Source organism: Contarinia nasturtii, unplaced genomic scaffold (assembly GCF_009176525.2).
Source record: "Contarinia nasturtii isolate CC-2019 unplaced genomic scaffold, AAFC_CNas_1.1 Cnas_scaffold_1565, whole genome shotgun sequence".
Lineage (NCBI taxonomy): Eukaryota > Metazoa > Arthropoda > Insecta > Diptera > Cecidomyiidae > Contarinia > Contarinia nasturtii.
The window spans coordinates 1,328,773-1,355,085 of NW_022198900.1; the positions used below are offsets into that span (position 1 = coordinate 1,328,773).

The window sequence follows — 26,313 nt, forward strand, 5'->3', positions numbered from 1 at the left end:
TATATATATATATATATATATATATATATATATATATATATATATATGTCCGGGTGATGATGATGATGTTGTTGCTATTGTTGTCCGGACCAAGTGGCAGAATTTTAAATCGAAATTTTGTGAAAAAGAGAAGTGAGCTGCGAGTAAGAGCTTTGCTTCGTTTATTCCACTTTCTCTCTGTATATGTGTGTACGTGTTTTTTTGGATGCATTTGTTAGTTGCCAGGAGTATCATGTGGTTCACATCCCGCGTTTCTGCTGATAAAGTACATCTTATCCATTCATTAAAGCCATTGAAACCCAACAATTTGAATCTTATTAGAAATAATTCAAGAAAAAAGTCGAATATACCGGCCACATATACACATACACATACACAACCGAACAACAACAAACAGACGGATGATGCGCGTTCCTCGTACTTAAAGGATAGAAATGAATTAAAGCAAGCAAATCCAGCAATCTAAATTAGTGGAGTAAATGAGGATTAGTGTTGTACAGTGAAAATCAGCGGAAATTGAGACGAAAACGAACACGAACGAAACCGAATATAAGCAAGCATATCATCACACAACAAAATCGCATATAACACATACCATCTAACGAATGAGTGATAGAGAAATATACTGCAGCATTTAATTTCTCTATTGCGTACATTTCAAGACCAAACTGAATGAGAGAGAGAGAGAGAGAGAGAGAGAGAGAGATGAGCGCGCGAGCGAACGATGAGTTACATTTACAGAGAGAGTACGTGATTTCGCAAATTGTTTGCTTTTCAGACACAAAAGCCAAAATCCGAAGAAGAGAATTGAATGCAAGTGGTGAATGATGTTGGGCGGGGGGTGAGAGAGAGACTTACTGAAAGTAAATGTGTGTTTTTTCGAGCGCATTGGATCGTATTCTAGTGGTTGTATGTTCATTTATTTTTCACTCTTAATAAGTCCACACATTTTTATTCTCATGCCATATTCGTTCGCTTTGTTTCCAACACTCGCGTTACATTTTCAAGCAATGTCTTCAAAACTACCACTACTCTCTCTCTCTCTCTCTCTCTCTCTCTCTCTCTCTCTCTCTATTTCTTGTTTTCTTGTTTTCTTCCATACTCTCTTAATTTCCTATGTTTTTTTCTTTTTCTCCTGCTCGTTCATGCTCAAATTCTTGGTTCTTTCTTGATCCCTTCAAACTGTGTGCCATTCCAATTGGAAGGTCATAATGCATTTGGCTCACGTTCGTTTCGATTTTCTCATTTCAACTATAAATTTTTCTCTCTTTTTTTCATTATTTATGTTGATTTAAACATATCTACGCGATTGGTTTGATTTTAAGTATCCAAATAAAAAAGTCATTAAAATCAACACAAAAATGATCAAAGTTAAAATCATGCATACAACCAAACACATACATACCATTCTCCTCTTTTTCGCTCAGCAATTTAATAAGTAACAATTCATTTAGGCAATTCAATTCTTTCATGATTGTTTATAGCTTTCTAACGCTTCTGAGTCTCAAATATGGCAAACATTTAATTTTTCAATAACTAAAACAAATTTCAAACAATGAAACCGAATGAAACAATCGAGAACAAATAGAAAATGTAGCATAAAACATTCGCGATTTGCAAAACAGTGATGACAAAAATTAAAAATAAATACTTCACGATTTAAAATGTATGATTCACGTTAGTCAAATAATATTCCGTCGTTTTGATAAATGTAAAACATTTGGAATTGTGAAGAATTGACGCTTATTTATGCACAACATTCATACATAAAATTATCTGTGAACCGTATCAGGTATTTGTAATATGCTTATACACGATGATTTAGTGCTGGAGAAAAATCAGATGTGAATGAAAAAAGGACACGGGTTGTTATGCACAATCAAATACAATGTTGCGGTGGAATGAGTGAACATTAATTATTACGAGCATTATATAGCATATAATTGAAAGCGACTTGATTAGGCATCTAACTCTCTTGTACACATTGTGCGCTTATTTTGTTGTCGTTTATCCAATGACAACTGTCATCAAGCTTCAACAATGAATAAGTGTGCGCTCTTTGTTTTATGCACATCATCATCATCCCTCCAAAATACCAAAATAGATGATAACAATAATGACGATACAGATTTATTATTGTTATTATTTCCGGTTAAGTGAAATTCAATTAAGCATTCGATACATAAACAGTAACGCTGAAACTTGCACTTACACACAATCTAATAATAAAATCTTTTGATCGGATTAACGCAAATAAAAACTACGCTTTCACTCGAATCTCGCTTTTGGTATGTTTGTTTCTGTATTGTATTTATCCACTTGGATTGTCAAATAGAAATAAATGTTTCTTCTATGTTTCTATTTTGTTGTTGTTGTTCATTTTTTAAACAAAAAAAGAACATTCCGTTTGGTTGATCGCAAATTAGATTTAAATGTGGACCATGTTGGACTCGAAAGACGACAACATGTTCTTTTTTGTGCCAAAAAAAGAAATGAAAAGCCGATGCAATGTTTAGGCTCGGAAGAAAAAAAACGAATGTCAGATTGTGAATAAGAGAAACAAAAATACATCGATCAGTAAGGATGGAATACGGTGAAGTCCGAAATGTTAGAGAGAAATTCTGTATGTGCTTACTAAATGACAGAGTGTGATGGGTATATATAAAACATTTCTGTGTTGAATGACCGATTAAATCGATCGAAAATGAAAGGCAACAATATGTTTGAGAAAATGAGAAACAAGAAAACAACAAACAGCATATAAACTACAAAACACGTAGAAGAACGAAATTGGAAAAATTTCCGAAAACGAGACCATTTGTGGAATAGTTCTCAACACAGAACACACCATCGCATTCGATATGGGTGCCCAAATTGAACAAATATTTTGGGGTAGTGTACACACACACAAAATAAAATCGAATGGAAGAAAGATAATGATTGCAATAATAGCCAGATTTCGGCATTCATTTGTCAAATGGGCTTCGCATGAGACGATTTCTATTTCTCGTGTTCACTCGTCTTTCTTCAATTTCTCTCGCTTTACGAAGGCATATCCATAAATTGGGTTAGATATATCTGTTCGATGGTAAAACAGCAATGACTATTAGCATTTCGATGGTATGCATCTAGAAAGAAGATACAATCGTTTTGTTCTTGTTCGCCATTGACGCCATACAAGACAATGTCATTTCGTAAAAGATGATTGTTGACATTTGGATTTGAAGGTAGAGCGAGTCAATGGTGGGGTGGTTGAAGTTGAGAGCTGCTATTTTAAAAAGCAAAACCAACAGCAATCTAATAATAACACATCCGGTTACATTGAATCAGATTTCGATTTTGATACAACAAAATACAAACTCTTTCTCATTCCTTCACTCTATCTCGCATTGACTGTATTCAACAGCCAAGCATTGAAGAAGGTGTATATCAAACTGTATGTAATCTCTTTCACTATATCTGCATATTATGTTACACAACCATAGTTTTAACATCGACCTCCGTTGTTTTTATCGACGTTAAACATCTTACGTTTTTGACTTGATATATATCTTGTGTGTATTTTGTTTTGTTATAGGTGCCATCGTTGTTTGATCCTTTCAGCCCTCGTACCGCCAATCATAAGCCTTATTTTACTCAATTTTATCATTATCTTTCGCTTTTGCTCTAACATAAACCACTAAAATACACACTCGACGATCTAATATAATCCTTATTCTCAAACAAGTTTCATTGTAAATGTGACATTCATAAATATTAGTCTCATAAAGCAAAATTTTCTTTCTGCAGAAGAATATTGGTATGAATTTGTCTCAAAATGTCCAGCAACCGTATTGAATTGAATTAGTGTAAATCAATTACACATGCGTCACTTAAGATATGACTGGTTGTGGAATAAAATTGACAAGCAATTGACACATGTACACATATTTCTTCATCAAAAACAACAACTCTTGCAAAATCAAATGCACCACCTCACACTTTAAACAGCATGCAACACGTACCAGCATCCAGCACACACACAAATATATATTTCATATTATACACATGTTGAAAATTAAATTGTTTCAATTAAATTGAAATTTGATTAAGTGAATTTCTGTGTTGAACTCGATGTTTGTGGTTTTTTTTTTCATCATTGATAATGGAAAATGAGAGATGCAAAGATCTCTTTTTCAAATCCCAAGATACACAAATCTATATCTCAAGCTAAATTTAACAATTTTCATCGATTTTCCACTCTCCAATGCTCAAAATTCACTTGAAATGAATTCCTCATAACACCGATTTGTCACAATTTAATTATTCAATACGGTATTGAATTTATGATTAAAATTGACACCAATTTATGTCATATCAGTACGAACAACTATAACACATTTCAAAATTGACATATTTCCATTCAGTGATCGAATTTATCTATTATTTAGCGTAAGATATTGGCTGAAAGAGTGTCTGCATTTAAAATCGTATTTCACATTTTGTAGAAATCTATCGCTTTACACAAACAAATAACTTTATGAATTAAAAATCAAATGTGGTGGCAAATTTCGAATTAATATCATAACACACAAAAAACATCATACCGAAAATATCATTTTCCAGCTGTCAAAAAAGTGGTAAAGCTAAATCCTCATATACTGTAGCATTATTTGATTCTGATGCATTATTTTTCTATTGATTAAAATGGAGTGAGAAATTATCGTAAAAGTTAAATTCACATTGTATTGCCATAGAAATAACCGCGTAACATCTAAATAAAAATGAAAATAATTGAATTTTATTTGTGCAAAACAGAACTTCGGAATATATAAAGTGAATGAGTGAAGCAAAAAGCTAAACAGAATATTGTATTTTACATCCGTATTCATATCCATGTCACATAACATACAATGTGTACACATAAATCATATGCATGACGATGTACGTGTTTACATTTTTCCGAAATGAATACATGATGACAATGACATCGGAGATCCAATCACAACTTTTATAATCTAATTTGTAATTTAAATGGGCGAAAAGCTTTGCGTAGAAAACTTTTTCCACTGCCACTGTCTCGTGCATTTGCTCTATCGTTCTCTCGGTTCGTTCATGTGTCTGTATTTTATTTAGTTCAAAAGTTTTTGGTGTAATGCTGTTGCATAAACGAAGAAAACAACACACACACACACATACATACACACATTTTTTGTGGTTTTATTGTGGTTGATTCGATAACACATATTCACATGGATGTGCAGTACGGTAAGTGCAACATTCCTCTGCAATGGAACTGCCATGAATATGTTTTGCAGTGTGACAAAGTTGATGGTATTTTATGGCATGATCTCATTCTTTTTCCATATCTTTCTCTGTCGCGGTTCATCTTCATTTTTTTTCTCATCTTATTTCGAATATTTACTCATACATTATCTTCATCATATCAAACATAGATACACTATGCGGTGGCTACATGAATTTCATTTTGTTTGACTATACTGAGAGATTAGATGCAGTCATTGAGTAAATACATGACATTACAAAAAAAAATCGTTACGATTCACTCCCTTACTTGCTTGCAAGAGAAAAAAAGAGAACTAACGAAGAATAAAAGAAGACGAAACTGATTTACAAGATCAAATAAAATTAGAGGCGAAGAATTCAAAAAAAAAACAAAAAAAAAAACAACGAAGTATGTGCGATATTTGCATCAAGTTTAGAGTTTGTGCATGCCAACCAAAATGTGTGATGCAGAAAAAGCCAGTGTTTGGTAAAGATATCTTATCTCGTTTGAGATAGTAAGATAAGATAAGATAGATACTATCTTTTATCTTATCTAGATGATTTTAGAAACTTAAAAAATCATCTTATCTTTATCTTATCCTTTGGCCTTTTTTGGTATCTTATCTTTATTTTTTAAGATAAATAATAAGATATTTTGGTCATTTATTTAAAAACAATTCATCAATTGTCGGTATGATTAATCAAATAAAAAACCTCTATCGAGTTAGAGAACGAGTGACGAAACCTACATTTGAAACACAAAATTTCTGATATCAATTTTGTGACGAAAATAGTTGGTAGATATATTTTCTTTGTACTGTGAATATAAACTTAATATACATTTGTATATTCAAAACGTTGCAGAAATTTTCTCCTTTTTACTTTGAGTTCATACTGACGCAATGAAGCAACGTTCCGAATTTACAAATGTATATTAAGTTTATATTCATAGTACAAAGAAAATATATCTACCAACTATTTTCGTCACAAAATTGATATCAGAAATTTTGTGTTTCAAATGTAGGTTTCGTCACTCGTTCTCTAACTCGATAGAGGTTTTTTATTTGATATCAATAGTTTTGTAAGTGCTATTTTCCAAGTTAAAGATTCAAGACCCATGGATTTGAATATTTTTCAAATACAATGAAAATATGGATTTTTAGGTTATTTTTGGATCAAAATGATATAAATTATGGATCATAATGAGGAACAGAGGTTTTAGCAGTGGTGTGTGGTATGCACATTTTTTTTATCTTTGACTTGGGGCTAAAATTGATGAATTTTTAAAAAGAACCTATGCAGTCTTTTTCGAGAAAGTGACCGTTATGTGTCCGGCCAGACGGTCAAAATTTAATTTTTGACCGATTTGGCCACCTGAACTTGAAATTTTTAAGTCGCAATTGGCACTATCCGATAGCTTACTTTAAGATCTTTCCAACGAATATGCATATGCCTTGCGTAAGTCAAGTATAGGTGCCACAGCGATTGTTTGAAAAAATGGCTATTTTTGGCCATTTTTGCACTATCGAAGGCCATATCTTGAAAACAAGAATTTTCTGGGATATGAGCTATGCGGCATATTATAGCTTAGACTTGGGCCTAAAATCGGTGAAATTTTCAAAAAAATCCTTGAGCTTGTTTTCGAGGTAATGGACGTTATGTGTCCGGCCGAACGGTACATTTTTGGTTTTTGGCCAATTTAGCCACCCCACATTGAAATTTTTGGACCGCAAATGACTCCATTCGATAGCTCACTTCAAGACCTTTCCAATGATATGCATATGTCTGGGGGGTGTCAAGTCATGGCGCTTCGGTGACCATAGGGAAAAAAGTTGAAAAGTTACTTTTGGAGGCCGGCCACGGCCAACATGGCGGCCAAATCGAAAAGTGCCGGAACAAAAAAGTCTTAGTTTTTTGTGTACTTTAATCACAGAAAGTTTCAAAGAGATCAGAATCGAGTACGCAAAATCGCGCACAGACAGACAGACATTTTGATTTTTCATAGAGATTCATATGAAATTTTTAAAACGCTGAAGTTTTCGAAAAGTGTCATCGATTTTGACGGTTAGGGGGTCGTTGGAAAGGTATTGAGCTCTAGAATCCGAATATCGATGTTTTAGAGGTCAATGACCTTATTTAGTGCCATATATGGCCGTAGAACTGAATTTTGACCCTTTTCTTGAAAGGACCGTATTTTGAAGACGGGTGGACCGATTTTCAAACTTTGACATTTTTTCTTGATCTATGGCCCTAGGGCTTTCCAACCATACATCAACCGGGGCCAACGGCCTTCTAGGTCTGGATTTCGTAAATTACGTGTATATATAGCGAGTTCGACTTTTCAACACACTAATGTGGTTTCGTCACTCGCGCGAACTGCCGTCCGCTGTGATTTGTTCATTGAAGCGAAAATGATCAATTTCATGACCCGATTCGTCAAAATTATATTCGAATTCTTCGTTATCAAATTCCATTGCACGCCCATTGAAATCAAGTTGATTGCATTCGAGAAATTTCGAGAGATTCACCTTCGTATTGCATAAATGGCATAAACTCGAAACGCTTTGAAAAAGGTGCTTTCACCATCCGTAACAACATGTGTTATATTGTGCACTGCCAGATCATATTTTTTAAAGGCGTTTATAAGTATTTTGGTCAAAGCATCGTATGATTTTTGCCATATATCTGTCGAAAAGCTAAAACGAACGATTCCCTCTGATAGGACGAAAAATAGTGCACAGTAATGCTTTTAAAACTACGATTTTTCGATAAAATCGAATTTGGAATTCCATCGTGCTACGCACGGTGTTCTCAGAACACATCCGACAACTTCAACGCACGATTCATGGGCCCGATTACCCGGACCGATTAATATCCACAGTGCGTGAAGTTTGTTTATAGCAGATATTAATTAACGTTCTTTTTTTTTCACCTTGACATTTTTCAAAATTTTATTCAAATAATTATTTTTTTATCTTATCTTTTCGAAAGATATCTTATCTTTTATCAAAAAGATAAGATGAAAATCTTGAAAATATCTAGATGAATTTCGGAAAATTGAGATACTATCTCAAAAGTATCTAGATACATTTCAGATATCTTAACCAAACACTGGAAAAAGCCGTGTCGATGTGCATGATTTTAACGTAACCCATTTACTTGTGCTGTATTCACAGTATACTGTGTCACTCTTAAAATTTGTATGAATGTAATACACTCAATGTATATGTCCGTGCTGCAATGAATTGTGACTCTTGTTGTTCGTTTGCAAATGATTTTATTTCATGTTATCTCTTCGCTTGTCATTGCAATCACTTGAAACTATTTGCCATTAGGGTGGGCCACCGCATATTTACCAAAAAAGCGAGTAAAACTCGAATATGTGTGTGTATGTGTTTTTTTTAACTTCAGATTTAGAAGAAACAATGTGCATATATGGTGTGCAATTCCTAACATAAAATTCAACATGCTCAATGACACTCTACTTCATATTAAGTAATGGTTCTTGTATGTAAGCCATGCAATGTATGGGTTGTACTCTAAATGAATTATAATGTTTAATTTCAACATTACGAAAATAAACAGTTTTTGGCATGGATCCAATCATTAAAGCACAGCAGCAGAAATGCACGCACACCACTTGAAACTTTTCCGGAATCATTTCATTCGACAATTTCTCTCTCGCATTCACTCGGAAAAAGCTGCACACATACTTTATTCTCATTTAAAATTCGTTTGCAGTTTGCTTCGGATTTTATGTAAAACATTCACTCTATCGGATCAATGTCCTTTAATTTATATCATCATTGTGTTATTTGGCATTTAGCAACAACTCTGACAAATATTTATAGGTGTTTCATAAATTCGCATTGACAAACTAACGTCGCAAAATACACCTCACTCTCTCACACACACACACACATTTCGATTTTCGCCCGTGGGGAGTTAGGGAATCTTCCATCGGGCGCGACCTCAGGTGGCGGATAGAGGAATGCCCTCACCGGTGCATGCCGACGGGTAAGTGGGAAATAAAATACCACTCGTGGACCAAAAACCTCAACGATGACCGCTTCTCACATGACATTGATACCGAACACGGATTGGAACACAGCAATGGGCTGGCGTCTGCTTCCAGTGGTACCTGAGTAGACAAATTGACACCTTGTTGAAACGGCTTCCATGCTAAGGCTGTAGACGTCCTCGTCCCGATAAAACCTTGGCAGGCTTCAAGGAATGCTCAACGTTTCGTTACCATTAGCCTGGTGATGAAAGTTCAGGTGCAGTTTATCACCTGATTAGCACTGATACGGCTCTGAGCACATGTCCCCATAAGGGCTTGTGCCAACCCTAGCATGGCCTCACTGCTTGCATAGACAGCCATGGGATCATATAGGGACTACACATCCGAACGTTGATAACGACCTTGAGGGGGGACCCAAAAGCATGGAAAAACAACAAAAACCCATGACAGAGACAGAGACGGAATGTGAGAAAACCACATTCAAAAGAAGCTCAAAAATGGCCAGGTCGCCAACGGTGGAAAAACAAGCATCACAACGGAGTAACAGTGAATGCGAGCCACAAACACAACTTGTCGGAAGAGAAATAAAATCGCTAGTGGAAACGCTAGAAGAAAACGGCGGCAAAAGACGGTTCATCCATCAGCCAATGAGAGATGCCATCGAAAGCATCAGAGCCCTGTACGAGCTAGTGGCGATTCAGAGACGAGATGAAGCTGCGAAAGAAGTTATCAGAACGAATAACTTCTCTCCACACCGAAATTATGCCCCATAAGAGACTGTATAAAATGCAAAACTATAGCACTGCTAGCGCCACTACGGACAATTATGGAGTTCTAGTCCGTTGGTTGCAACTGAGAAAATGTCTTTTCACTATTTGGCGGCAACTTAGTGTAGATTACATTGAATTCCGTCGTGGCGCTAGCAGTGTGACAGTTTGGGCATAATTTCGGTACGCTTCTCTCAAACCACCCATGGCCTAATCCAGGCGAAGCCAAAGAGGAAGCTCACATCAACAGGTGACACCCCCGAGACCCCGAACCCAGTGACTTCAGGACGATATCAGACGACGCGGCATTAGAAAAAACACATTTTGACATGCAAAAAACCTTTTATGATGCATATCATTCAGTATAAGAGAATTAATTGAAAATCGAAAATTCTGATCTATAGTATATACCTGATGTTTCAACTCATTCCACTAACGTTTCACCGCTTTGGAACGATACAGGTTGGAATCCTTGAAGTTGTCTTCAGATAGAGAGCGTTTAAGAAAAGCTCTCACTCGAATGAATGCGGTAAATTAGTTTATCTGCGAGAAAAGAGTGTGAATAGCGTGCATTAAGTCATGCATTTTACTTGGTAGATACAAACAAATTGAAATTAATCAAGTTGCTTTTTCCCTTTTGGAGACAGACAGACAGAGGGAGAGAACGCGAACGATTGAAAGCATGTAAATTTTTTGTCGCATACGCTCATCCCATGTACAAAATATATATTTTATTCATACAACTTTGGCGCGCTTTGATACATTCCAAATGTCTACTTGAACTCTCCGAGTTTCAGTTTTTTTTTTTTCGTTGCTTCAGAAACACTTTGTGAGAAAATAGGGTTACACCATATAGACGACAAATAAAAAAAATTCTCTATGCACAGGCACACTTAACGACTAAATTTACAATTTAAGAGCACTTTTCATCATCATTTCTTTTCCGAATATTTCGCCCTCACACAAAAAGAATAAGTGAAAAAGATAAATACAGGAAAAAGAAGGGAAAACTTGACTAAATTTCCACTTTAAACTTATAACACAAACAAAATTACCTTTTATGCCTTTTACACTGCATATTGTACATTGTTGAATGCATACACACTACATATATGTATATGTGTGCGATTTTGTTTGTGTTAATTTAACAACTTGAAGATACATACATTTCGATTTCATCCGAAAAATGTTTTCTCATTTGCCAAAGTCATTAAAGTTTCAGTCAAAGCATATGCATCGATGTAATTCAACAAGTTGAAAATTTGATTTTAAACAACACAAGTGAGAAGAAATTGTTGAAATCTCTGCTTAAAACTTTCAAATATTATTGAAATTAGTAATAAACGCTTTCAACATTCCGAAGACATCTGCATCACTCTGATCACAAAAGATAAGGCAGCAATTACATTTCGAAATTTCTATGGAAATGAATATTCAAGCTATTTGCTATTCTAAACCAATATTCATTTAATAATATCTAATTAATATGAATTTTTATTATTATTTTCTTTACTCTTATTAGACATGCTATGAAATGGAACGATATTTAAAAGATGAACCAAAATTGCAATCGTATAAAAAACTACCAACAGATTTGGATTCGGCTTGGGATTTATTTGCGACACCCGCTAGAATTCTGGAAGAGTTGAATTATCATGAGCACAATTTGGATTCGTTGTCAACGAGTTCAATGTCATCAGCGTGTTCAGGTGTATCATGGGACAGTGCATTAAGTTGTGCGGTCGTTGTGAAAAAAGAAAAAATCGATGAAGATGAAGAAAATTCCGATAGCTGTGAAGAAAAATTAGAAAATAATTTTTGTGAAATTCCCATTCAAATAAAAACCGAAATTAAAACAGAGAATGCAATTGAATTGCGACTGCTGGCTCGTGCCACAACAACAACCAATACCGCCAATCATACCACAGCCGTTTCGGCCGATCAAAATGAATTGCTACCAACGCTGACGCCACCATCGTCACCCGAATCGACAACGATACGACCCACCACCGAGGCTGAATTGGCATTGCTTAGTCATCAGGGTTTGTTTAAAGTCACCACGGCAACTACAGCGGCTGGTGCACCAACAACAAACGGTACAAATCATCATCAACATCATCATCATAATCATCATCATCAGCTCCCAAGAAGTGCCATCGTAAGACTCACGACGGCTGGTGGCAAAAATGCGGTCAGCGTCACTCGTTTCATTCAAGTCAATCCAAATATTCCAGCAGCAGTCGCTACTCAACAACACCAACAACAACAGCAACAACAACAAAAAACACAAGCACAACGAACAAAAACAACATCAATCAACAACACACCATCACCAGGTAAACTATTTCTTAAGAAAACAGTTTTGGTGTTGAATTTTTCTGTATCAAAACCAAAATTTGATTTATATTTAATTCTTCGTTAAAATAGTTTCAGTTACGACAACAACAACAGCACAAACAAAACAGAATCACCAAAGACAACATGATCACAGTCCCGATTCAAAGCGCCGGATACACAAATGTCAATTTCTCGGATGCAAAAAAGTCTACACAAAGAGTTCACATTTAAAAGCCCATCAGCGAACACACACAGGTATAATATATTTCATTTTATATTTATCTTTTACTTTTAACATTATACGTAGGCGACTATTTAAGTTTCTTCAATATGTATGTTTTAGTATTGCCCGATGCAAACCATTGTCATATTCGTGAAGTTGGACATTTTTCATGACCTTTTGACTTAACAGGACGAATTTTAGTTTTGTGGTATGGCTACGACAGCAGCTTAAACATGACACTCCAAAAAGTGCACTTTTTTGAATATGCACCTAATTTCAAGTACGAAAAATATATTGTATCCAACTGATTTTGGTCTCTGGTGGACAGAGGGGTCCCGAATAATTCGTACACGGAGTATTGTGCATCAATTCGATCTTTTGGGTGGTCAAATAGTCGACTGTTTGATGGGCTTCTTTTTGCCATGTTTTGGGATTATAAGTTTCAGAGTTTTGGTCTCCATATTCCCGTGATGACTTTTGACAATCAAATGGTTGTGTACTATTCAGCATTGAAGGACCTTTCATCCTCTAAAGGCATGGTAGCAACATGACACATAACACTGTAAAATAATGAGGTCCGATTTTCCCTATCACTTCACAAACGAACAACTTTTGTTCGATTGTGTTCATGTTCGAAGACTCAGAGAGTCAACCAAGTTTTTGTTTCAGGTCCAAACTACTGGAATCATGTCTTGGCTTCTATTGCGATCGTATAGACGTGTTTTTATTATCCTATGTCAAATTGGTTATGATTTTTTGGATGTGATTAAAATCAATCGATTTTTGAGCAACTGTGGGTTGACACGTAAAGATTTATTTTTTTCATGTTGTAATTCATGAAAGAACCAAATGATTGGAGTCTCTGTGATCCTTGGGCATACCACAATTTAACTGTAAAAGAAACTTCGATCCTAACTCAATCGGCACCAGAGTTTTTCTCGATGACATCAATTTTCGAAGGACCATCGCGCAATTGATCACTGTAGCGAGCACCATGACGATGGGATTCAGTGAACCAGTTGTATACAGTGGCAAGGCATGGTACTTCCTTCCCATACCCCGACTTGAGTCGGAAGTTATACTGTTGAGCAGGCAGCTCTTTTTGAAAACTTATGAGAAATAATCTTTTTTGTAAATTTCATTTTTTTGCGAAGTTGACCTTTTCCAACTGACACCGTGGCCATACCACAAAACTAAAATTCGTCCTGTTAAGTCAAATGGTCATGAAAAATGTCCAACTTTACGAATATGACAATGGTTTGCATCGGGCAATACTAAAACATACATATTGAAGAAACTTAAATAGTCGCCCTCGTATATGAATTTGAGACTTGGTATTCTTTTGATATTTGATATATAACGATAGAAAAAAATTTTTTTATATAAACAAAACGACCTAAATTCAAACGCTTTTCGAATACTTGATGCGAGAAAATGTAAAAAAAAAATATGAGAGAAAGAGAAATGCCGGGTGAAGATCGAAAATATTTCAAGCGAAAATGTTGTGAAAACTTGTCGCGCGCAACTCAAACAGCAAGATTATTTGTTAATAGTTAGTTCAATTTTAGATTGTATACATACCCGAAACCATATTGTTCAATAAGTGGTGGTGTTGTTGCTATACAGATAGAGCGAGTGTAAAAAACAGTAAATAGTAATGAAAATCGACTGGAATAAAGCCACAAATCATCACCATCTTCTACTCGTGTGGCATGGGTAAGAGAATGAATAGATGAAAGAGAGATACTGCTTCATGATGTACTATTTGAAAAAAAAAACGGAAACACTATGACTCGAAAACGTCTTCGTGACAAAGAAATATTTCACGTGCCTCTCATCAACAACAACGAAAACAAAAGGCAAAAAACGCAATGATAAAATGAAAAGTAACAACAAACAATGCGCACTTCGTGCTGTATAATAAGGAAACGATTTGGAAGGCAAGTAAATGCTAAAAGTATGGAAAAGGAATTTCGTTGAAAATAAATTATGCGCGAAAATCATTTAATGCAATGATGTTTTGTAAGAGGAATTCAACGACAAAAGATGCACAGCCAAAATGTATAAACGACAAATAGAAGAAAATTGAGAAAGAGATATCGCGGGAGCAAGGCACTGCTGCAAGTATAACAAACAAAGGCGAACCGCACAAAAAAACATTGATTCACACTTGCATCCCAAATGAAAAGTCGAAAAGCAGATATTTTGTATATATACAAATTCATTGTCGAATCTGTTGCTGTATATGTACCGTTCCGGCACACAGATCGCATTCCATGCATTTTTCATACGATGGTATACGTACTCAATCCAATTTTTCTACTCTGAAAACAACGAAACAAAGCAAGCGAATGAGAGAAAAATTCTCTCACACTTTTACTTTTCTTCAGCAATTTTTTCGCCATAATCTCTCACACCTTTTGGTCTTTGTGTGCTTTCTCGCTCGCGCCACTTCTCATTGTGTTGCACTTCTATTTCCTTTCACTATTTTATTAATAATCTCATTACTTTGTTGTTGTTGTTATTGTCTCGTTCGGTCGAACATTGTTTAATATGAGCGGTATGTGTGCAGCAAATGCTGTCAACTAACGGTTTCACAGGGTTCGTGAGGAAAAAAATCGAAACGGCAACAGAGAAAGAAGGAGAAAGCAAGACATTAGAGTACAAAATGACATTGCATTTTTAATTTTTCCACACATTCATTGTAGTGCCGTGGCTCACATTCCTCAAGCCATTATGCCATTCCGCAGTGTTGGTGCGTTTGAGCAAGAATGTTGGTTGTGCCTCGCGCTCAACTTCCGCGGATATTGCAATCGAAACCCCGCCGGCTTGGAAAACAATGACATACGCTCGCATAGCTCCCCGGCAAATGCACTTATACTGAAGAAGATATCAAAAAGCGAAGGAATGAGAGAGCAAAACACAGAGAGAAAGAGAGGGAGAAAGAGAAACAAAAGTGCAAAATAAGCGAAACGACTAGGAAAAATGTAATTAAGAAGCATAAATGCACAGATGAATCGCTTCTTTGATGTTTTTGAAAACCCGTTAGTGAAACGAAAAAATGCATTATATTTTTGCTCACAGCCAACAGCAATAACAGCTGCAAAGTTTTTCAAACTTATTTTTAACCCATCTTTCATTCTCTTTTGGTCTCTGTTTCTGTCTTTTTCGAACACATTCGATCCACCCGCGCGCTCTACGATCCATACTCGCTCTCTCTTCTTTTACATTTGCTGGTTTCATTTTTCGCATCCTCATATATTCAATCCCCGACCTGATTCAATGATGGGTCTCATGGCATGAAACGCACAAATTGTAAATAGTATCATATTTAATAATTGAATTTAAAATTACTTTTGCCTTGTTCGTCCCGTTACTTATTATATTTTCCATTGCGGGCTATGCTTTTCGTTCGTCAATGACGAATCGTCATTCACTCGATGTCGGCCTTTTGTTCGTCAGCATCACCACCGTCGCCTTCCATTACTGCCATCATATCGACCGTCGCACAACGGGACACATATTGTCTGTGTACATTTTGTTTTTGAAATTTAATTGAAAAATTAGCCTCGTTCATAAATGTATATGCGAATGGCTTACATTTTTGTCAACATTTGTTGCCATATTTTATTTTTACATTAAACATAAAAAAACTCCAATTATTTTGAAAGTAACGGAACTCGATTGCAAACCAATCAAATTTTAGATTCAATTCAATTGAACGGGTCTTATATTGGTGAAACAATTCATGTGCGTGATGACATTATTTTGAAACTGATTTTCAACATCATGGAATTGAACGGTAAATTTGCCACATCATTAATTTTAGAAAAATTCAGTCATGGCAAATTTATGTACACCTCAATGTTTTTTAGATAGAATATTGCCTCTAATTCTAGCTCTAATTTGACTTTGAGATGTTTTGTGATTAAGCCACACACACACTCAGTTATGAGTAGCATAAAAATAAAATAATATCCATATTGATGGATTTAATAATGTTTCTTACGAAATGTTGTAAATACAAATTACAACGTCGGCTATATGGTGAAATCATAAGCAAGCTTTTGTTACTAAATTCATTCCTAAACAGCATGCGAATAAAATGTTTTATGATTGCAGCAAATCTCATTTTTTGGGTTAAAATATTGCAGTTTATTTAGATTTTCTTAGAAAAGTATTTTGATATTGAGACTGTATGCTACTAGATAATTGCTATTAGAAGGTTTATTCACATTTTCGCAGTTGATACGCTGTTTTTGAGCTACACTTTTTTTTTGTTTTGTCTACTTGGATCGCTGATGCTGCAACACTATTGCCGCGAGTATCTTCATTGTCATATTGTTGTGATCGTTTCGCATAATATGTGTTGCCTTCTGAAAACGATCTCATGATGCACATGAAGTGCATTTGATGGATAGTGTGCGCACGCCTGACAAGTGCAGTATTCTGCTGTAAAACTATAAAAGAATTTGGACGGGACAAGCTGAAACATATCGAACATTCGAACGAAACCAAGTATCAGTACGAATGAAAAAAATATTCATTCTCTCTTTCGTTCTGTTCTGATCTCTATGCAATACCATAAAAATTGTATTATAATCGAGAAAAGAAAATAACAAAGTGCCAGGATGGATAGAAAAAAAAATGTCAGACAGAGTTGAATTCTTTTCATCCCTTTCAACTCGCAAGTGGAAATACAAAAAAATTCATATCGGAGAAATGAAATGTAAAAAAACTTGAGTTTGATATCTTATGCAAAACGAGTTGGATAGAAAAAAGAGAATGCAATGCTGCTTCGGTTTTTCTCCTCTTGTTGACCACATTTCATATTAATTAACGCCGCAATTTGTCGTCCGCAATGTCAGAGGTTTGCCGTTGCTCATGTTTGTTGTACATACCAATGTATTGACGCAATTGCATTCAGTTTTGTTGTTGCCGAAACAAGACTTTGATTTTATTGTTTGGGCCATTTTGGCACCCCTTCTTTTACATCTCAGCAATTGTTTGGTCTGTCAGTTGCAAAAACCGCATCTGCAATCAAAAGCAATTGTAAAATTGTTTGTTGTCGACAAGAGCAAATGAATGGATAGATAAAAAGAAGAAGAAAGAATTCGACTCGTAAATTGACATTTCAAATGGTTGCTCAACATGCAGCAAATGTCATGTGTTTTGCTTATTTTTATTTCGTTATTTTTTTTAAAGAGATTTTCTGGCATACATAAATATCAAGTTTTAGTCAGCATTCAGTTAGAAAACCACAAACAATGCCACGTGTTAATAGTATATATTAAAATTGAGATGTACCTACAACGTACAAACAATAATTTGTACAATTTTCGATTAATGAACTGAATCCATACCTTGAAAGAACAAACTCATGTCTTGTTGAATTAATTAAGAAGCAACGTATGAACCCTAATAATATGCACAAGTAGTGGGATTTTCGTCGAAATTCATTGAAGGATAAACTGGCTAGGCATTTTGTGGCAACTCTAACATGTTAATCAAAGCGTAAAAGATACGTGTTATTGGCGGCATTTGTACACATTTGCGAATGAGACACACGCACACACATATATAAGCGCATACACAAATGGCATATGGAGTACATATTGTAGTGAGAGAAAAAGGTGTTAGATTATATTAGTTGGTAGATAGTGGTCATTTGCCCACTTGATAACTAATGAATGGTCACAAATTTAATATTTTAATTTGGATTGTATTTGCAAATCGCTTTGGTGAGGCGTTCATTCCATTCCGCCAACACATTGCAAGTTATATTGCGTCCTTTTATCTCACTCCTCTCTCCCTCTTTGTCTCTCGCTCTATGTGTGTGTATGTTTCTATTTGGAAAACTGAAATTTATGTGGATGCGTTAAACGTTTATGAAATGTGCAAAATTTCCATTGAAACAAACGTAATAAAAGTCATTGGAAACAACGAGAATGTGTGTGAGAGAGATAGATTTGTGATGGATACCATATAAATATATGTGGTTTTGGCTACTGCAACTGCTTTGCACCAAACAAACACACTCGATTCACAAGAAATTCCAATAGTTCAGTTTGTTTTCATTATTTTCGATGCATATATTATAATGTGTATATGCAAATGCATATATTTAATAGATGAAATCCAAACTCGTATAAATTGCCTAAAAAGTGTAGAATCTTGGCCTGACGATTGGAAACATACAACATATATATACAGGGTGTCTCATATATCAGGCTCACTATGAAGGAGTAAAAATTTCTAAAAACCCTTTGGGGGGTATGTTGGGGGTAAAAAATAGAAAATTTCTATCTGAGCAGAATTTTGAATTTTTCCCCAGGGGGGTTGGGGGTGCCCTCAATTTTGCAAAATTTCATCGGATCAAAAAATAATGTACTACAAAGTTGTTCAGAATGACGAGAGAAATTTTTTAGGACCCCTGCCCTCCAAGTCCCCCCACCCCTTAAGCGGGTCGGGGGGTCAAAAACCCCCAAGGTATGATTTTTTTGACCTGAAACCCAAAAATTCGGAATCAGCATGAAAAATTATCTTAGAATCGATATTTACCTTGGGGGGTTTAAATCATACCTTGGGGGGTTTTTGACCCCCCGACCCGCTTAAGGGGTGGGGGGACTTGGAGGGCAGGGGTCCTAAAAAATGTCTCTCGTCATTCTGAACAACTTTGTAGTACATTATTTTTTGATCCGATGAAGTTTTGCAAAATTGGGGGCACCCCCAACCCCCCTGGGGAAAAATTCAAAATTCTGCTCAGATAGAAATTTTCTATTTTTTACCCCCAACATACCCCCCAAAGGGTTTTTAAAAAAATTTCACTCCTTCATAGTGAGCCTGATATATGAGACACCCTGTATAATATATATTTTACCACTGAAATGGTGAAAATTGGTTTCGATGGAATGCATGTATCGAATACCATTTGCTATCGCTTTCACATAGTTCACATTCATATAAACACGCCAATTTAACGCCAATATCCAGCCAATCAAAGCATTCATGCATGTAAAAAGCATACACAATTCACATTATAATATTGCATTTGGCAATGCCGATATGCTAAGACAGTGATTTTATACAAGGAATTGATTGACAACAAATCGCAGCAACAGCAGGCCCGTCGTCAAAAAAGATGGTAGACCTTCCACTGCTGTTATTGGATCATTCCCAAATAACAGTATATGGTGAGATGGAGCATATCATTTTCAGAGCATCCCCCGAAACGAAAATACCGATTACATGCCTGAGTAGCGGCAGTTATACTAGTCTTAACATATGTGTTAATGAATACACATTATATATACAATTCACCGTGCAGTGTTTGCATGTGGCTTAAATTGTTGATATTAAAATATGCCTTGCTTTTTTTTGGTTTTTAGGCAAAATCGTATGCTCGAGTAAAGTTGAAATCGATTGATATCGACCATATCTCAGCACACGGGCAAATCAAATTGCATACAGCAATAAAACATATATGTTCATTCATAAGGCATTTTGCAAACAAATTAAATACTCGATACGATCTCGATGTTTTCAAAATTAATATTAATATTTCTAGCAGAAAAAAATGATGATGTCATTAATCGTACATATATGTTATGTAGTTTATTCAAAAGAAAATATAGCATGCACTCGTTAGATAGATCTCAATAGATCACCTGTCAGTATTTTGAATTAATATTAAAATATGTATATACGCTCGTTATCACTTCTTTTCGATTGGAATTTTTCTTGAATGTTGTTTTTGTGACAAAGCCGATTTTATTCGGTACGATTGCGATTGAGCTGAGTAACACTCATCGAATATTGATGCTGGAGTTTCGAGTCAGTTATTTATCAAAGATATGTGATCGTTAGATATATAATGAGATTTTGACGCTGATTTTCATATTCCTTCGCATATGCTCCTTTTTCCTACTCACTAAACGCACGATGCTATTCCATCATTAACATGCCATACATCTGTCGCATCGACTTTTTGCCACTGTCATTGATATTTATGAATGTGTTGTCCTATTCTTCATTATTATTCTCTAGTTTTCGTTTGTTCACGTTTTTGAACATTTTTCACCAACTATATTCATGCACGCACTATGTGCGCATTTCAATCAAAATCTTTTATCGAAATCTTTACCCAATATCTAAATCGATTCTGCTCTTTACCTATCACGGTAAATTTGATTCATAAAAAAAGCGCGACCATTCGTATTTTGTAATAATACGCTGATGCGTGAGGGTGAGTTTCGAATATGGTAGCGTTACAAGGCAAACAACAAAAATGAGTGCTTATTATCTATTTTTTATGTACATATAATGTAGAAATGGAAAGAAGTGTACGCGACTTGAATTTTCATCACATGATTGCATCCGGGCCTTGCTGTACGCATCAAAACAAAATAAGAACGAAAATAATCATCATCATTTTTATTATTATTATTATTAAGCAAATTCGCTTTCTCTCTCTCTCTCACCCTGCTATCGTCAGCTTATTTTCACTGTGATCTAATGTGCGCACAAAATGAAGTGTGACATCTTTTCCATAATGCAAATCAAGTGATTCGAATACATTTTGCCGATGCGCTGCTCTCCCTTTATCTCTAATTCTTTTCTGACAAAACAATGGCATCATTTCGAATCCATTCGTTTCCGATCTTAATCAATACTTACCCAATGTGCACATTTAGTTCATCCCATCGGTCGAAAAAAATGATAGAAAATCTCAGACACTTTGCATTTATGGAATTTCATCATTTTGCTCAGAGCTTGTATGAATTTTGATTTTCAAACATCAACACTCATAAAACGAACGGAACGAGAAGATAAAAAAAACAATGCAACGCAAAACTGAATTTTGCTTCACATTTCGGCAACAATCATAAAAAACATCACTCGATCACATCAACAATTTTATCGTTGGAACGTGCCAAACTGGAACCGTTCGTTAATAAAAACAAAGACTGTATGTGTGTCTCAAAACATTGTCCAGAATGCCCAGCCAATAATCGAATGATGAAAAAATAAAATTGGAACCACTTTTGAGGTTCCTCACCTTTAACAATATAAGCACATTTTCACTTTTTACTTTTGACGATTCTTCAATGCAAAAACACGAGAAGCAAATGAACAAGAAAAAAATAATTTCAATCGCTTCCGAATTAGTATTTTGGATAGATAACGCAAGTGCAAGTTATGATAAAAGTGAGTAACCGTCCAAAAATGGAAAGGACGATAAAGTGAGCTCATGCAAAATGTGCTAATTTGCTAAATTTTCTTTCCAGATCAACAAAAAAACTATTTGATGACAAGAAAAAATCGAAAAACCGCTTATGAAAGTTTCATTTTACAATCTCATTTGGTCTTCAATTTTCCACGTGCTTTCGTATATGCGGTTGGAATTTTTATTATACGAATACACACTTTCAATACGAATCAAACAAAAGTCAACAATCATTTCGTTTAATGCATATATAGTAGCATCTCCTGCTGAGTGCTACCGCTATTCCATTGGGATAAGAAATGAAGAACACGTCAAAACCATCCATCTGATCAATAGCCATTTCTTTTTATTTCTCTCTCTCTCTCCCTCTCTCTCTCTCGATATATATACACGATACAAAGCACATGTTTCAAATTCAATTACATATGTATTGATGTTTCGCTGTATACAAGTAAAGTCTTAATATTTCATTCATCCATAATCATAAAAACCTACTATCTATTTCAAGAACTTGACTCTTCTCAGCGCCAAATTCACGAATACACACACACGAAAAAAATCACCCCCAAAAAGACAAAATCTCACTGCAAGCAATTATTTAATGAACAACAATGTTGCCACTCTATGTTTTTTTTTTGTTGTTGTTATCTACAAAGTGCCTTTTAATGAACAAAATTTATGCTCGCTTTCATTACTATTGAGAGAAGACAGAACAAAAAGAAGGAGAACGAAGCGTGCATAAAAAAATAAATAAAAATTATTGCGTTTTTGGTTTAATTTACAACAATTTCATTGATTTTTACTGCTTGTGCCACATAATTTCACATTAGCGCGATCACGATTTAAATATGGCCGCGGCATGTTTTCTTACACAGCATCACCCGACAACCCTTTCCATGGTTCCCTCTATTACTACACGTTTTTTTTCTCTCGCTAGCTTACTTGAAATAATAAATCCATTTTGTTGTTGCGCTTTCATTTAACAAAAAATAGCGCGTACATATACCATACAACAACACACCATATTCATTTAAAAGTATGTTTGTTGTGGGCAATTTTTATTTTTCAATAAAAACATAAACATAAATTTGAAACCAAATCTCTCCGCATAGCTGAAACGAGCCATTTTTCTGCTTCATTGTCTGCCTCACATATATAATTGTACTACATTATTGAGCACACACAAAGAATATCCATAACTTTGTAATTAAATAAGTTTTTGCGGCGCACATTTTTTTGTGCTGCCACTTCTGCTGCCCCTTTCAACACAATTCGAGAATATGTGCCGAGAATGAGGCGGCAAGGAGACAGGCAGATGTATGGAGGGAATGTGTGTTATTTGAAAATAATACGAACGACCGAGCGAAAAAAAAATAATTAATAAAAATAAACGGAAAAAAAGCACAAATTAAATTAATCAAATGGCAATTGTGATGGAAACCGACAAAAACCAAAGCTTGCATTCAAATTACATCCATTAAAGTTCGTTGAAATAGAATTTACATGCGTTGAGGTTACGCATTACTCTATGTTATGGTCAGTGCACTCAATTTATTATCTCAAATAAGATTTATTTTGAGTGGACGGAAAATTATGAGGTTTGGTGGTTTGACTTTTTTTTAAATGATCAATAATAATATAAATTTTTGTCATCATTGTATATTTTCATTTAACTGTTTCTCGTTCTCCACTTGTATCGATATTACTTCGTTGTAATTTTTGGTCAGTTTTTGTTACCATTCCTTTTTATCTTGTTGTTCATTTCTTTTCTTCTGCGAAAAGTTTATCTTACATACGATATATAGAGACACATCTATCGCCAAAATATGTATGTATTTGATTTCTTTTCTATGTCTGTTTTGGCTCGTGCAAAAAGCTGCAAAAAAAGCCGAATGCCACACTCGAAACCAACCGGGAAGGACATCGTAATGTATGGAGTAATTGTCATCTTAAGTGGAGTTGGACAGCTGCTAATGGATATTGTTCGAATGGCATTTTTTGTTGTTGTTATGTTAGTTGTGTACGCTGAGTTAGCTTTACTTTCATTACAACAAATTTCCATTGGTTGCGCGTAAAACTTGGTACATTGTTGTTTTTATTTTTCGCATCGTGAGTCTTGGGTTTATTAGTTTCGACTCTCTGTATTACATACACATATACAATGGCATAGTATGCGAGAATGTAACGCAACAAATGTGAATTTACTTTTTTCTACACTACATATGCAACAACACTATTATTTCCGTCTCTCTTTTTTTTCTTATGCCACGAACAACACACACCAAAATGAAGGAAAAAAAAATCCACTCATTCGTTTCATCAAATTTTTTCTTATAAACATGCAGCCAACGGAAAAGTATAGAGAATTAGATCGTCGGGCCAAACCCCTTCTGCGGGCGACTGAATTTGTGTGCTACGAAACGTGAAAACGAAACGAACAGAGACATAAATATAGTGACATGGTAGTATATGAGTTCGAGTCACATTTGTTTTATGTTAAACAACAGCCAAACAGAGGGAGGCGAAGCTTTTGGTCTCGTCGTCAGGTTCCAAGATGCGTTTCAGATGCACATACGCAAGCAAACACAATGCACTGCTATGGTATGGCACACGGGGCACAAAGTAATTTTATCACTCGTTTCACAAGCATAGCATTAAAATTACATTAAATCCCATTTAGAAATACGGCGCACAACTGTATTTTTATCGAATTAAAATTTTCGGTTCACTCTTTTCTCTTCTCTACGCCATTTGTAATATATTCGAAGAAGTGTTTCTTCTTTTTTTTTTGTCTTGAAACGCTTCAAGTAATTTAAATCCAATGATTTCAGGGCAAATGGTACATTTATTTTCACTTTGTTCGTCACGAAAATGGTTGGAATTCAGAAAAAAAGATACTAAACCATACGTGGGCGAGGGGGGGGGGTGTATTTTTTCGAACGCTCAGGAAGGGTATTTGGAGTGGATGGGCATTTCTAGAAAAGGGTAATTTTTAAGGTAATTTTTAAGGTAATTTTTGACGCTCTATCGATTGGCATCATTATTTTTTCGATCCTGACCCTGCCCTCCCCCTTTATCGGGGGGTTGTCGTTTTTTTTTCTGAAAATTTCGCCCCTTTATCGGGGGGTTGTCGTTTTTTTTTCTCTGAAAATTTCGCTTGACGCTGATTTAAGTGCTTTGGGGTAGAAAATCACCCCCCAAACTAAAGTTATTTTTCAATGCCCTATCGATTGGCATCATTTTTTTTGACCCCCCTACGCCTCCTTACCCCCCTATGGGGTATTCTATCCTAACACCCCCTTACCCCCCTTTTGGTTCCTATACACCGACCCCGATTTAAGGTCATTGGGGGTGAAATACCCCCGGGGTGTGTCACTACACCCAAGGTAGTTTTCAGTGCTCTATCGATTGGCATCATTAGTTTTTTGACCCAAACCCCTTATTCCCTATATACACCCTCTTCTATGTATACCCAAACTGCTCCTATACCCCAATTTAATGCTCGGACCAAAAAATTATGCACTATAATGCACTATAATGTTGTTCAGAATGATGAGAGAAATTTTTTGGGTCACCTGCCCTCCAACTCCCCCCACCCCCCAGGGGGGTCGGGGGTCAAAAACCCCCAAGGTGTGATTTTTTTGACCTGAAACCCCGAAATTTGGACTCAGCGTGCCAAAATACCTTGAAATTGATACTTTGCTCATCCAATATTGTGTCTAGCCCCAGTGCCCTCCATTTGAGGTCAAATCCTACAAAGTCGATTTTTCACTTTTTCGGTCCGGAATTTTTTGCCAAAATGTATGACCAACTATACCTAATTTTTTGCGCACATTTCATTTTTGCCAATGGGCACCCCCTCCCATCACCCCCATGGGGGGTCTCCATACAAAATTCACGAAAATTTCCAAAAGTACCCCCAAAATAGTGATAAGGGGGATTTAGAGAGAATACAATGCTTGGTGTCTAAAAGTAGTTTTTCTCAAGGAATCCGAATATGTAATTAGTTTTGGGTGCCAATCGATAGGGCAATGAAAAATAACTTTAGTTTGGGGGGTATTTGGGGGGTGACTTTCTACCCCAAAGCACTTAAATCAGCGTCGAGCGAAATTTTCAGAGAAAAAAAAACGACAACCCCCCGATAAAGGGGGAGGGCAGGGTCAGGATCGAAAAAATAATGAGAGCGATAGAGCGTCAAAAATTACCTTAAAAATTACCCTTTTCTAGAAATGCCCATCCACTCCAAATACCCTTCCTGAGCGTTTGAAAAAATACTGACCCCCCCCCCCCCCCCTCGCCCACGTATGTACTAAACTACAAAGCAAACGGTATATGGTTGTATTTTTGTATGAAAAAAAGGACAATGAAATCAACTGTATTGCTGAATTACAAATACTCTCTTTTTCTTGAAGTTATGAAATAATTACAGCATGGCAAAGAAATGAGGATGACGAAAGTGGTTTGTGTTTCACGA

The 26,313-nt window shown here is 35.6% G+C and overlaps 1 protein-coding gene across 2 annotated transcripts in view; it reads left to right on the forward strand.

The window, feature by feature from the left end:
* Positions 1-26,313, forward strand: part of LOC116346582 (Krueppel-like factor luna) — a 481,191-nt gene that overhangs the window by 411,642 nt on the left and 43,236 nt on the right. For both annotated transcript variants that reach the window (XM_031776720.1, XM_031776721.1), the window contains 2 exons: positions 11,576-12,389; positions 12,481-12,645. In XM_031776720.1, coding sequence (XP_031632580.1) covers positions 11,576-12,389; positions 12,481-12,645 — 979 coding nt within the window. The remainder of the gene's footprint in view (positions 1-11,575; positions 12,390-12,480; positions 12,646-26,313) is intronic.